The sequence below is a fragment of the Sorex fumeus genome, unplaced genomic scaffold (genome assembly GCF_029834395.1).
Source record: "Sorex fumeus unplaced genomic scaffold, SorFum_2.1 ptg000128l, whole genome shotgun sequence".
In the NCBI taxonomy this organism is placed as follows: domain Eukaryota; kingdom Metazoa; phylum Chordata; class Mammalia; order Eulipotyphla; family Soricidae; genus Sorex; species Sorex fumeus.
The window spans coordinates 44735171-44749570 of record NW_026606185.1 but is presented as its reverse complement, the minus strand read 5'-3'; the positions used below and the strand labels follow the sequence as shown (position 1 = coordinate 44749570).

Genomic DNA, 14400 nt, shown 5'->3' with positions numbered 1-14400 from the left:
CCTTTTCATAATAAACAATACCATATTCCTTATCATCACACTTGACACATCGAAACTCAACCATCAGGTACATGAAATTGGAACTTCGCTTTTCACTCTGGGGGAGGAAAAAAAGAGCTTTATGAAAAACTCTTCAACATTCTCTTAAAGGATCTGCATGTGATATTTAGTAATGCGTGGTATCATTATGGAGTTCAATTTTAAATTTCAAATGCATGATTTTACAGTCTTATTATTTTACTATATCAAGAACTACTGTTTATCTGTAGTATCTACTAGTCACTTATAACTCTGTCCTCAAATGTGTATTACCTTCATCTTTGTTTATTCAGTAGACAGAAATTAATTCTAAAAGATCTTCGAGAAATTTCCAGAGAACTGAAAGATAACTATCTTAGATTCAAAAGAAAAGGTGTTTTGTACTAACAATTTTAAGGAGAATGGTAGAGATCAAAGTCAAGACTTCAAACATACGAAGCATATACTTTTACCACCAACTTGCCCCATAGCCCATGGAACTTATAATGATTTTAAGCAAAAAACAGGCCATCCTAAACCACATTAATTACTCTAAAGGAATTAGTACAATTTGAAAGGGCATAAGTGTATGATTAAAGACCAAGATCATTTGAGTTTAGGAACACAACCTGTTTAAGATTTCCACAATTAATAAACGGTCTTAAAATATCTTAAAGTAATTTGTAAACTTTAATTTAATTTAAGTTTACTCAAGCCCCACCCCTGTAACCTGACATTTAAAAAAGACAATTCTGTATAAATGCGTCCTCTTAAAAAATAATTACGCTAATGGTGAAATAAAAATAAAGTTCAAAAGGTTGATCAGTCTTAACCCAAATGTTTTCTAAATGACTTTAAAATCGTACATATATAATCATAAGGATCTGAAAAGGTCACTGAAAATTTCATATTGCGAAGCATATTATTGTCTCTGTAACCACCTATTGTTTATTTAATGTGTGTGTGTGCGTGTGTGTGTGTGTGTGTGTGTGTGTGTGTGTGTTTTCTCCCTGCCCTACTCGAGTGAGTGTAGCTCAACAAAGTAAACTCTAAAATTATATTTTCTGCCTCCAGGTTACCTAAGCTGAATAGAAAAATATATAAAATTTAAAGTATTTTTAATTGTAACTATTACAAAAAGAATTTTAAAATCAAACCTGTGTGCAAGATGAAAACATATTATGAATAAATTTGGAAAAGATGTCTAGTATTCATATGGAATACAAATGTTGAACAATACTAATCCTCTTTTAATATGAACAATCTCATAATCTTTTATAAGTATCCATTGTAAAATTAGTTTCTCTCTCCACACGAAAAAATATTCAGAGAACATGAAGTCAGCTGTGCCCAATTACAGTCAGTATAAGCTAAGCCTGACACAAAACGTCTGTCCCTTTCTCCTAATATGATTAAGAGTTATTTTTGCTCTCCTAAATACAGAATATTAGACAAAAACATTTGGTAGTTTAATGCAAAATATAGTTTTTTAATGTTAGAATATTTGGAAAAATTTCACCAAAGCAATCATCAGAACCAACACAAAATCAAGAAACCCATTATTTAAACCACATAATTTAATTATTACTGATACAGAGCTCTCTGTATTATATAAGACAAGCAATGTTTTATTTGTGAATGCTAAAGATGATTTAAGATAACTGAAGTAAAGAGGCAGCACTGTATTGACAGATTTATCCACTAACTTAAACTTACACATTAGCAACCTTATGGTAAAAGAGACAGAGTCTACCCGTGGGGCGATCACGGGTGCACAGACTTCAATTATGATACTTAGCACATTGATAAAATCCACTACTCACTTCATGGTTCCACAAAGATTGTAAGAAAAGCAGATTTCTGAAGTATTAACATACTCACAGCTACAGGTTTCAATTTCAAATTTGTGAGATACCTGCAAACAGTTCTTCCCAAGAAAACTTTCAATTTAGAAATTTGGAGAAATGGTTCTGAAGCACAAAGAATGATCAACCCACCTCGTTTATCATTTCTATTTCTCTAAATGTCAGTCTGTCCAGCCAATCAACTTTCACCATGTGTCCTTGTCGATGAGCTTTGGTGAGCTACAGAACAAACATTAAAGGAGAAAAAATTAATATAGGTCTTACAGAAAAGGAAGAATAAAAGTGCTAACAACTAGCATTATTTTTTATTATACCAAAAGTACTAATGTAAGAGCAAAAATAAAAATTACGAAATACAAGCTACACAGACTAGGGGGAAAAAACAATCTTTGTTTACAGATGGCATGATCAGCTAAGTAGAAAATATGAAAAAAAGGATCAGAAAAAACTCTTTAAATTAATAAGCAAAGTTGTAGGATTAATATACAAAAGCTTACTATTTCTCCATATACTGAAAGTAAAAAGAGTACAATTTGAAATGTCTTTAAAGCACATATTCAGTAGCACTGTAGCACTGTCTTCCCATTGTTCATCGATTTGCTCGAGTGGGCACCAGTAACATCTCCATTGTGACACTTGTTACTGTGTCTGGCATATCGAATACATCACGGGTAGATTGCCAGGCTTTCCTGTGCTGGTGAGATACTCTCGGTAGCTTGCCAGGCTCTCCGAGAGGGGCAGAGGAATTGAATCTGGATCAGCCGGATTAGCCATGTGCAAGGCAAATGCCCTACCCGCTGGGCTATCGCTCCAGCCCATCAAATTCAGTATCCCCCAAAATTAAACTGTCATAATCTAATAAATCTACATAAGAAAAACCATAAAACTGATAATCTAAATTAAAGTAGCAAATAAATTGGTACTCTGTTCATAGATTAAAAACAGTTTCAATATTCCTAAGATGTCAGTTCTCAAAGTCAGAGATACAACAGGGGTTAAGATGCTAGCTGTGCATCCCACATTCCATATTAGATCCTTAGCACCAATATGGTCCCTGAGCAACGTCAGGGGTTATTCCTGAACACAGAGACAGAAACAGTCCCTGTGCACCCCGGGGTAAGGACCAAACCATTACCCCACGGTCCCCCCCAAGCTATCAATTCTTCCCAATTTGATCTATTAAGTCAGTGCAATCACAACAAAAATCTTACCAAGTTTTTTTTTTCTTAATAAAACCTATTTCTTAAGTTTACATAAAAAAGCAAAAGGTTCAGAATACACAATACAGTATTTAAAGAGAAAAAAATTAGAGGACTGGCACAACCCAATTTCAAGACGCACTATAAAGCTACACTCCCCAAGACTAGTGTGAAGTCTGTGAAGAAACTGACAATGGATCAAAAGAACCAAATCCAGAAATAGATCCACATAATATAGAAAACTGGCTTTGATAAAGAAACATAGGCATTGCAACAGAGGAAATAATCTTTTCAACAACTGATGCTAAAATAACTGGAAAACACATATACACAAATTCATCTTAGACTCAAACCTTACACTTCTTGCAAAAATTAATTATAAATGGAATATGTACTTTATTCAAAATGCTAGACTTTTCTAAAATAACTGAATTCTTCTGAAACTCCTTCTAACACAACTAACCTTTTCTAAAATGCAGCTCGGGGCGTACAGGGATAACTCCCTAGGGACTTGAGGGACCATATAGGTTGCTGAGAATCAAACCCAAGGGGGCCACATGCCAGGCAAGTCTGCTACCCACTGTAATGCTATCACTTCAGCCCAGACACATGAATGTACTTTAACAGCTTTCTCCTTTTTTTTTTAAATTTATTTATTTATTGAATCACTGTGGGAAAAGTTACAAAGCTTTCAGGTTTAAGTCTCGGTCATGCAATTATCAAACACATTTCCCTTCACCAGTACTTATTTTTCACCACCAAGAACCCCAACATACCCCCCCCAAACCTCCCAACGCCTGTGAGGCAGATGAATTCTAGTTAAGACTCTATCTACTTTGATTAGATTCATTGTTTCAACAAAAGATGCACCATTATTATTTAGAGTTTACACCGCAAAATCAGACCTGCTGAAAAGGCATTGTGAAATAATGTGTTTTCTATAGCTGGTTACAAAAATCAAATGATGTCGCATGGCCACTATTGCAGCCACGCAATTTTGGATTTCTGATATTTTACTTATTAAACCTGGAAGTATTTCTGCTGAGAGTCACATAATTCTAAGATTGGTTTCTGTGGCTCTAGAGCCATGGCCGTGCCGAAGAGCCGCTCATTGGGGTCAACTCGTGACCTCAGTAGGGCGTGAAGGACTAGCCGGGAACGATCCCCTTCCCATAAGGTTTCAGTAGCCCCATTACGACTGGCTCATACCTGGCTTTGCAAAAAGGTCCGAGGCGGCCACCATCTTGCTGTCCAGGGGGAAAAAGGCAAAAGGGAGCAACACCCTTTCCCTTCCGGGCAGGCATGGTGGTGTGGACTAATGCATAGTCCATTCACTTTTCTGCCGCAAGCTGCCGGACTCTGCATTAAGTCCTTGTGCTTCTGGAACCATGGCCGTGCCAGAGAGCTGCTCGTGGGGGGCAACTCATGACCTCGGTAGGGCGTGAAGGAGAAGCTGGGAACGCCCCCCCTTCTCACAGCTTTATTCTTAATGGCCAAAGCACTGAAGGAAACCCTGGGCTTTGAGTGATTGTTTAACTATAAGTTCATCAACTCTAAGAAAAGCACTGTTCTAGGGTAGTAGCAGGGAACTGCATGATGAGGCTAAAGGTCTATAAGGCCATTCTGTACTCTCTACCTGGATGCCCACTGTGCTGTTCCCTCCCCCAGTGGCCTTTCAACAAACACAGTCCAGCTGACAAGCAAGACACCCTTACATGGCAGCCCACTGGTCCCAAAACTGCAAAAACAGAACTATCAATATTTTAGCTTACCATCCACTCAGCTTTTCGGATCTTCAAATCATAACAATTTTAAGACACAGTGAAAATAATTAAATACTAAATAAAAAAATTATCAAAATTCTGAGATTTTATAAAACTGTATATATACATATATATGTATATAACAACAAAAACTGTAAGCAGTTATGATACTTAGCTCCTAATCTAGGTCCTGTTATTTCTTTTAGATGCTGACAGCAACAGAGACGTGGATGGGTTACACCCATTCAAAGAAACTTTTATTATCACTAATCTGTAAACATCTAGATATTACAGACAAAAACAAATTTCGACCATTTGTATTTTATTTTGCTCTGAAATATAAGTGACTGGGGTCTTTTGAAAGAAAAAAGGAAACCTGTATTCTGATAAATATAAGACTTGTACAATCAGTTTCAAATTATATGGGAAGAAATAATCCTCACTAGGTTACAGTTACTGGGAAGGAGATTGGTCAAGGGATGAATAAAAGTCACTGTTTAAGTAACACAGGAATCTAAAGAACTCACATTAAGTTAGCATTCAGGAGACAAGCCCCCCGTTGTCACAGAAAGATGATATAATTATCGACTTCTAACTTCTCCAAGAATTAAATAGCAAGAGATTTAAAACACAATTTAAATAAAAGTACCAAATAACATACTCAGGAATCTTCTGTAAGTACTAAGCATATTATTATCAGGTTGTTGTTGTTGTTGTTTTGCCTTTTGGGTCACACCCAGCAATGCTCAGGGGTCACTCCTGGCTCTGCACTCAGGAACCACACCTGGTAGTGCTCGGGGGACCATATGGGATGCTGGGGATCAAACCTGGGTTGGCCGCGTTTAAAGCAAACACCCTTCCCGCTGTGCTATCGCTCCGGCCCTGTATTATCAGGTTTAATGGAAGTCAGAAATACGTACTTGAGGAAAATATATCAGATTAGCAGGTGTCCAATATTAGTATCAAAAATAGAATTAAAGTAGGTCAAAGTGCTGCTTGGTACACAGAGTAAGAACAAAAAAATAAATGTTAAAGCAGAAATAGCTGGAATAAAACTTCCAAAATTAACACGACTCAGAGCATTACTCCATAATCATATCTGTGCTCAGCTATATGCTACAGAAACTCACATTTAGTTGTTCAATGAATAGTGATATTTATTGAAAAGTCCTCCATATAGAAAGGTGATGTAATGGAAAACAAACGTATATACGCTTTGGAACTCTGCTTAAGAGCTGAGAGTACCAGGGGTTGGAGCACTGTGGAGGGAGTGACAATCAAGAAAAGAACTGAAAGGAAAAGCTGGAGGAAAAATACAATCTGTGCCTATGGTCACCTTTACTTTGTATTTATATACTCTCAACATAAATAATATTTTACTGGATAGCTGGTTTTAAGGCTGGAGCGATAGCACAGTGGGTAGGGCGTTTGCCTTGCATGCAGCCAACCCAGGTTCTATTCCTCCGCCCCTCTCGGAGAGCACGGCAAGCTGCCGAGAGTATCTCGCCCGCACGGCAAAGCCTGGCAAACTACCCGTGACGTAATTCGATATGCCAAAAACAGTAACAACAAGTCTCACAATTTGTTGTGAGACTTACCGGTGTTCAAGCAAATCGATGAACAATGTGTGGACAGTGCTACAGTGCAGTGCAGCTGGTTTTAAGTTATTCACATCTGTCATGTTCCTTGCTCTGGAGAAATTAGAACATATGAAGTCTGTTCTCGGTCCTCACAGAGCTTCACAGTAGAATGGGGTGAGCCATTCCCTTGTTAAAATCTGTGTTATTTACAAGTGAAAACAAGTGAAAGGAAAATAATAAACAGTATACCTTAGCAAGGAGGAAGGGAAGGGGTTCAAGGATCTTTAGGCAAGGAACATTTAAGCAGACTCTTGGATAAGGAGTGAGACAAGTAAGATGATCTCCCACTGAAAGGAGATAGCATGTTTCCTAGCATTTCAAAAAACCTTAATTAAATCAAGTTCTCATCACGGTGGAGGGGTCACTTGCCTCCCAAAATCAGTATAACTTAAATGTGAATTCTTTAGAACCCTGTGTTTCTTAAAAAAGAGAATTACCAATCCCTTAACTAACCTCCTAGAGATTTTTATCTCCTTCCTAGGAGATTTTTATCCTCAACCTAGAGAGGAGATACAACTTTGTCAATCAGCTTCCTTGAGGTTGACAATTACGGAAAAACCTCTTTATAGGAGACACTACATTTGGATGGAGCGATAGCACAGCGGGTAGGGCGTTCGCCTTGCACGCAGCCAACATGGCCGACCCGAGTTCGATTCCTCTGCTCCTCTCGGAGAGCCCAGCAAGCTACCGAGAGTATTCGATATGCCAGACACAGTAACAACAAAGTCTCCAATGGAGACGTTACTGGGCCCGCTCGAGCAAATCGATGAACAACGGGAGGGCCTTTACTTTACATTTGGATCTAAAGGGGAGAGGGAAGAGAAAGCACTGGAAACATACACATTTGAAGTCAATGAAGAATCAGTAGGCAAAAAGAACAGATATATATATACAAACTCAAAACATAACTGGACAGAAATTATTTCTGCTTTGCAAACTTTCTTTGGATAGTTTCTTTCATATGTACATGCCTACTATATCGTCACAAAAGACACCAGTGTGTAGCTAACAATTATCAGAAGCAATGAGGAACCATAAAATATAGCAGGTGGGGTGCTTGCATTGAACTTCGTGAAAGACCGGGTTCTATTCCTGGCACCCCATATGATCCCCCAAGCCTGCCAGGAGTTATCCCTGAACACAGAGTCAGCAGTAAGCCCTGAGCACCACCACCAAGTGTGGCCCCAATACAAAATCAGGAGCATGAACAAATTCAAATACAATGAAAGGTACAGTAGCTTTATTAAGAGATGACTTGATAGCTTGAGAAGTTCATTATTTAGTTGTGAAAAGAGATTAAATGCACATGACAATATAACTGATAACAAATTCCAAGATATTTTCCCAAACTTTGATTCTGATTTAGGCATCCTCAGATACTTTGTGACTAAGCTTGAGAATTTGTAAGTGAGTATATTTGTATTTGTATTTATAAGTATACAAATACATCTTCTAAAAGAACTCAAAAGATATCTTCACTTGAAATCAAAAGAAAATTTAGAGAGGATAACAGTTTTATAACGGTACTGGATTGAAAACACTTGGAATATTGATTAAGGATTACTGAAACCGTAAAAGGGGGACTGAAATGGAGGAACAAAGTTTAGTTTTTCAGAAGGGTATTTTAGTTGATTTAACTGTTATTCCGTAAGTAAACTGAATTTCCCACAAGGGCCTGAAAGCTTGTCACGGATTGCAAACAGGAGCAATGGGCTGGGGTCCTAAAGGGATATGGTTAAAGATGACTGATTGTTTGCTTCATGGACTCCTGCTTTATAAATGCTTTTATAAATAACTGTGGTGTCTCACAGTTATTCCAGGTTGTTTAGATGATTCTACAACATAATTTTTATAGATTACATAGTTTTTGGTAGTATGGATATTCCATACTACATAATTCATTTTGCTGTGTGTGGGGGTGGGGTGGGGGGGGGTCACGATCAAACGATCACCAGAGGCCAAAAAATATAATTTTTTAAGAAACACAGGGTTCTTTTTTTCTTGCTTCTGTAGCCATGCTTTGCTTTGTTGTGCTTGCATGAATTTACCAAGTGCGTGGATGCGGACCCTGGCAGGCAAAACAAGTTTTACAGGTGCTTACAAAAGTGCTCGGGGCATCAGGATGAGGGTTTTCCTAAAAAAAGGCTAGTGCTCTTCTCCCTTGTCCCAACAAGACCCCGAGTTGTCGCCCACAAACGGCTCCTCCAACTGCTTATCGAGCTCCTGAACAGCCATGATCCAAGAGGCACAAGAACCAATCTCGGAACCCAGAGGCTTTTGGCAGAAATCCCTCCAGACTTAGTTACTAAAATATCAGAAATCCAAAATTGCACAGCTGTGATACATCATATGCTCTTCATAATCAGCAATAAAAAACAAATTATCTAATGATGCCTTTTCGGCAGGTCTGATTGTTGAGGCAAAATTCCAAGTACTAATGGTGGGCCTTTTTTCAAAATATTGAATGTAATCAAAGTAGAGAGAGAGTAAAGTGGAAATCATCTACCACATAGGCAGGGGGAGGGTTGGGAATGGAGGTATAGTTGGTGGTGGAAAATACGCACTGGTGAAGGGATGGGTGTTTGATCATTGTATGACCGAGACTTAAACCTGAAAGCTTTGTAACTGTTCTCACCGTGATTCAATTAATTAAAAAATTTAAAAATAAAAAAATTAAATTAAAAAAAAGGCCAGTGAGGCCTTCTGCTGTGAGGTCGCTGCTCTGGCCAAGCAGGACAGCACACCAGCTAGTGTCAATAAACACTCTTCCAAATTCTATTATTTGGTCTCTGATGGTCTTTTGATCATGACCCCCCCCCCCCCACACACACACAACACACAGCAGAATAAATTATATAGTATGGAATATCCATAATACCAAAAGCTATGTAATCTGTAAAAATTATGTTGTAGAATCATCTAAACAACCTGAAATAACTGTGAGACACCACCAAGTATAAAAGCAAGACTCACACACACACACAATGATTCCAAAATTATTATGTTATTCATATATAATTTATTAAAAGAACATAATCAATATATTAATAACAGTTATTTGTGGGCATAAGGTTAAAGGTGATTTTTATAGCTTTATGCTTTAATAGTAATCAATTACTAAATATAAAAAATTAGTTGTGTGGTAAAAAATGTATTTAAAAACTAAATATTTTTGAAACGGGTTTTTTAAACAAGCTGTCTCACAAATGTAAGCATTTATAAAACATATTAAATATTTATTTTACTCCATAATGAAAATGCAAGCTAAATAAATCTCGTTGATCATTTTAACTTTACAATCAAAAATGAAATATCAGGTATTAACAAATTTGTTCTCACTCAAATTTCTTTCAAGAGTGTCTCAACTCAAACTAAAGAAACAAAAGATGACATTACCATTTTCAAATGTGATTATTTTATAATAAGCATAATTATTAACTAATGACTCTAAGGGATTCTATAGACTTTAAGTATCAAACCTCACCCATGCCAAAAATCTCCAAGAGAATTATAAGACAAAAGAATGGTCCATCCCCCTCAAAAGAAGCTAGACAATAGGTGATGATTAGGTCAGGCATACTTTAGCTTTCTTAAAAGGAACCAAAGAGGAAAAAATGTTACAGTTTTTCTTTCTTTTCACTTCCTGCCACTTAAAAGACAAAAAACAGCCTGCCACTAGAACAAAAAAAAAAAAAATCAGATTCACAGAACTGTAACAAATGTTTAAAACTTCTCTTGAAAAATTTAGAGAAGTACCTGGTCAATAAAAAATGTCTGGTACTGGGGCCAGGGCCAGCCGGAGAGATAGTACAGTGAGTAGGGCATTTGTCTTGCATGTGGCCGACCAGGGTTCAACCCCCAGCATCCCATATGGTCTCCCAAGCACCACCCAGAGTAATTCCTAAGTGCAGAGTCAGGAGTAACCCTAGCTAAGCTAGTAAACACCTGCTGAACAGAATGTTATTCTTGGTCAGCTAATACAGCTCCATGCTGCATACAGGCTCACTCAAATGTCTACTAATGATACTTCAATAAATGTTAAGATAAATTCCAATCTTTACCACCATAAATAAGCCATGTGGTAACATACAATTTAAGACAAAATGTAGTTGCATTTAAGAATGCATTTGAACTAAAATTAAAAAGGGAGATGTATATGTGTTGTAGAGTCTGCACACATACCTAGGTATTTAATCCCAAGGAAGCATAAAAGGTTTTTCTATCTTCCTGATTAATGATGTCTTGCTACAAATCTTCAATTTTACTTTGAAACTTTACTTGTAAATCTTATTCGGGAAGAATGTGCATTTGCCTCATAAAAAATTCATTTAGTTATACTTCTTAGAGATTGATCTAGTCTTAAAAGCCCGTTACTTTCTATTTTTTGGGCAAAAACTATAGCTATAAAAACAGACAAGATATTTACAGAACATAAATCAGTATCCTTTAGGGCTCAATTTTGCATTGGCAAAACTAACTAAGTTTACTCGTTCCCACTGATTTGACGACAACCTAAAAGTTCTGACAATCTAAGACAACAGTGAGCAAACTAAAGTGAATGATAGGACCACTGATGACTAAGAATAAATTTACAAGCAATTCCCAAACCCGTATTTCTATGACACACAGCAAAAAATAAATAAAAATGGCAATACAGAATCACATCAAATAAGCTATGATTACAAAAGTTATATAGACACACATATCACTTATACCAAAACATGAAGCCAAGAGATATCTCTGATAGGATCAATGACTCACTGAACAAGTTTCATAGCCTAGAATAACTTTAGCAGCTGTCATAATTTTTTCTGTTTATTACTGTCATTTACAAAACATCTGAAGAAAATAAAACAAAACAGATTCTTCTGCCCAGCAAAAACTTTACAGCCAGGATTTTTTTTCCTTTTCTAACAAATTTCTCCTCTAACATATTTGATCACTATTTTCTTCCTCTAAAAGTTAGATCTTTAAAAAAGGAAGTTTTGGAAATAGATAAAACAGGTAGGAGCTTGCCCTGCATGCGGTTGAACCAGATACAATCCCTTGTACCGCATATGGTCCCCAGCGCATTGCTGGAAGTGATCCCTGACACAAGGTCAGGAGTAAATTCTGAGCACTGCTAAGTGTGACCAAAAGTAAATGAATGAAGATTAAAAATGAAAGCTGTCTGTGTCTTATGATTAAATACTATGAACAAAATATAGAGACAGGATATAATCATGTTCTCTTAGAGAACACTGCTTGCTTAAAATTTTGGATAAATTTATAAATATAAAAAACATTTACCCAAAGGTCTTATGTACATTTTATATGCATATATAAATTTAGTAAATATAAGTTATATGATTATGGACAATAGATTCACATTCCAAATTGTCATACCTAATGAAATATTATGTCATACATAATAACCAAACCACAATTAATACCTGTTCTTAAGTGAACTGTTTGGAATGTTACAAACTGAAGATTTTCAAGCAACTGCAGCTATAACTAAACTCACAGTAACTATAGGAAAAAAATACCATGTGAAAAGAATTAATTAAGAATATTATCCACCTCCCCAAAACTACCCTAACATATATAATAACCAATGTCTTCAGGGACTACTTACTATTACATTTTGAAAATAATGGATTAATAATTATGTAAGAAATGATCATTAATAGGTTTCCTACTAAATAATTCAAGTAAACTAGTTTTACCCAGAATGTCATTTGTTCATGGAAGTTATTTTACATAACTGCTTCAAGATAGGTATTTATTCAGAAACCAAAAGTATAATCAATTTGCTATGAACAAAATACCCTCTGAAATTTCCATCTTGCAATAGCTAAAATATAATGATGATGGCGATAACATTATTATGACTCCTATCATTAACAAAGATAATGGTATCCAATTAACTGCATTTTATCAGTAAAATAATACACAAAAATACACAACTGGCTATTCAATATGCCACTGTGAGAGTTATAAATCAGGAGTTTTGACTTCTAATCTATCTACCTGTTTATGAAGTATTTTATTACCATTAAATAATAAATAAAATCTTTTATTTGAAAAATCACCCTTTGATAGTACAGTGGGTAAGGCATTCACCTTGTATTCAGCCCATCTGGGTTCGATCCCTGTCATCCCATAGGGTCCCCAAGAACCATCAAGACTGATTGTTGAGGGCAGAACCAGGAATAACCCCTGAGCATCACCAGGTATGACCCCAAAAGCCAAAGAAATCAAAACAAAAAACACCCTTCAACCAAGCAGTAACTTGTGAAAAGTTTGAACTAAACAAATGAGACTTCATTAATAATACTCTCAAGTTGCATCTTTTTTTTTCTTTTGCAATCAGTTACTTCCTCTCCACTTCTTTAACATGTTTCTGTAAATTCATGATGATCTATTTTTATTTCAGGTATTAGTTGATGGAACCCAAAACTTCACATACAAGAGGCCTGTGTTTTACCAGAATGTGGGCTATACCGCTGAGCCCCAGTCATTCCTGGCTTTGTTCACAGTGAAGTTCATTGGCATTGGTCATTGACTTCCCTTTCATATTATTTCCTTGAACTACATATATCCTCCTCACAGCCAGATTTCCTTTTGTCCTAAACTTCACCGGGATTATACTAACTAGGAGTGAAGAAAAAAAAAAAGATTCATTCTTTTTAAAGTACTTGAGCTACATTTTAAAACCCTTTAAATATAGCACAGGAGGGCGCCAGAGTCATAGTACAGCGGGGAGGGTGTTTGCCTTGCATTCGGGGTTCAACCTTTGACATCCCATATGGTCACCCGAGCACCACCAGGAGTTAATTCCTGAGTGCAGAGCCAGAAGTAACCCCTGAGCATCACCGGTAAAGTGACACCCCCACCTCAAAAAATATATGGCACAGGACAAGAATTCATTTAATACAATGTAGAATGTTTTATTTGATGGGTAAATATTTCAGCAGATCAAAGAGCATTAAGATCATTTAAAATAGTCTCACAACTTTCAAAACGATTTTGTGGAAGATTTTTGCTACCTATATCTCAATTTTTAAAAATTACTTTTATGATCACACTGTCCCTGTTTGTCACATCCATGTGATCCTAAAACTATAATTTCAAGAAAATGAAAGATCTTTGAAGTTTTCCCCAAATGAAAGAAATATCTTGCAAGACTTTCGAGTACCTTTAAACTAGCTCTTTACTATAAAGTCAAGCATGTCATGAAGAATAATATAATTCCCAAAGTACCTTGAAAGAGTGTGCCCTGTGCAGGAGACACATGTCATATAGATACCAGAACTATTACCCCCCACTACAAATTAGTAAACTAGCACTCTACATCAGTATCATTCAAAAGAACTTTTGTCAGTATCACTGTCCGATATGTAGATATTATTCAGTTACTAAGCACTTAAAGTGTAGTTATGAACAATGCAAAAAGAAAAATCCTAAAAACTGAGCTTCCATGTGACCCAGCAATCCCACTTCTCAGCAAATACAACTATTCCAAGGGTCCAAATTATTATTTTAAAAAGACCTATGTTCACTCACCTCTATACACAATAGCCAAGATCTGGGAACAACCAACATACCCAAGAACAGATACTGAATACACAAATCTGTATTATGCATATACACATGCATAATGTATATAATATATACATAATATACGTATATATTCAATGTATACTATTCAGCTATAAGAAAAGATAAATTATGCAAATTGCCAAAATATGGATGGACCTAGAGGGTATCATGCTGAATAAAGACAGAAGGAGAGGGACAGATAGAGAACGATCCCTCTTATATATGCATATACACATGCATAATGTATATAATATATACATAATATACATATATATTCAATGCATACTATTCAGCTATAAGAAAAGATAAATTATGCAAATTGCCAAAATAT

General features: G+C 36.2%; 1 protein-coding gene across 2 annotated transcripts in view; it reads right to left on the bottom strand.

Annotated features, from left to right (window-relative positions):
• Nucleotides 1-14400, bottom strand: part of PIK3C3 (phosphatidylinositol 3-kinase catalytic subunit type 3) — a 119169-nt gene that overhangs the window by 85166 nt on the left and 19603 nt on the right. For both annotated transcript variants that reach the window (XR_008795530.1, XM_056137944.1), the window contains exons 5-6: nucleotides 2016-2102; nucleotides 2-97 (exon numbers count right to left, since the gene is read on the bottom strand). Coding sequence is in view for 1 of the 2 variants with exons in the window: in XM_056137944.1 (XP_055993919.1) it covers nucleotides 2-97; nucleotides 2016-2102 (183 nt within the window). In the remaining variant the exon portion in view is untranslated. The remainder of the gene's footprint in view (nucleotide 1; nucleotides 98-2015; nucleotides 2103-14400) is intronic.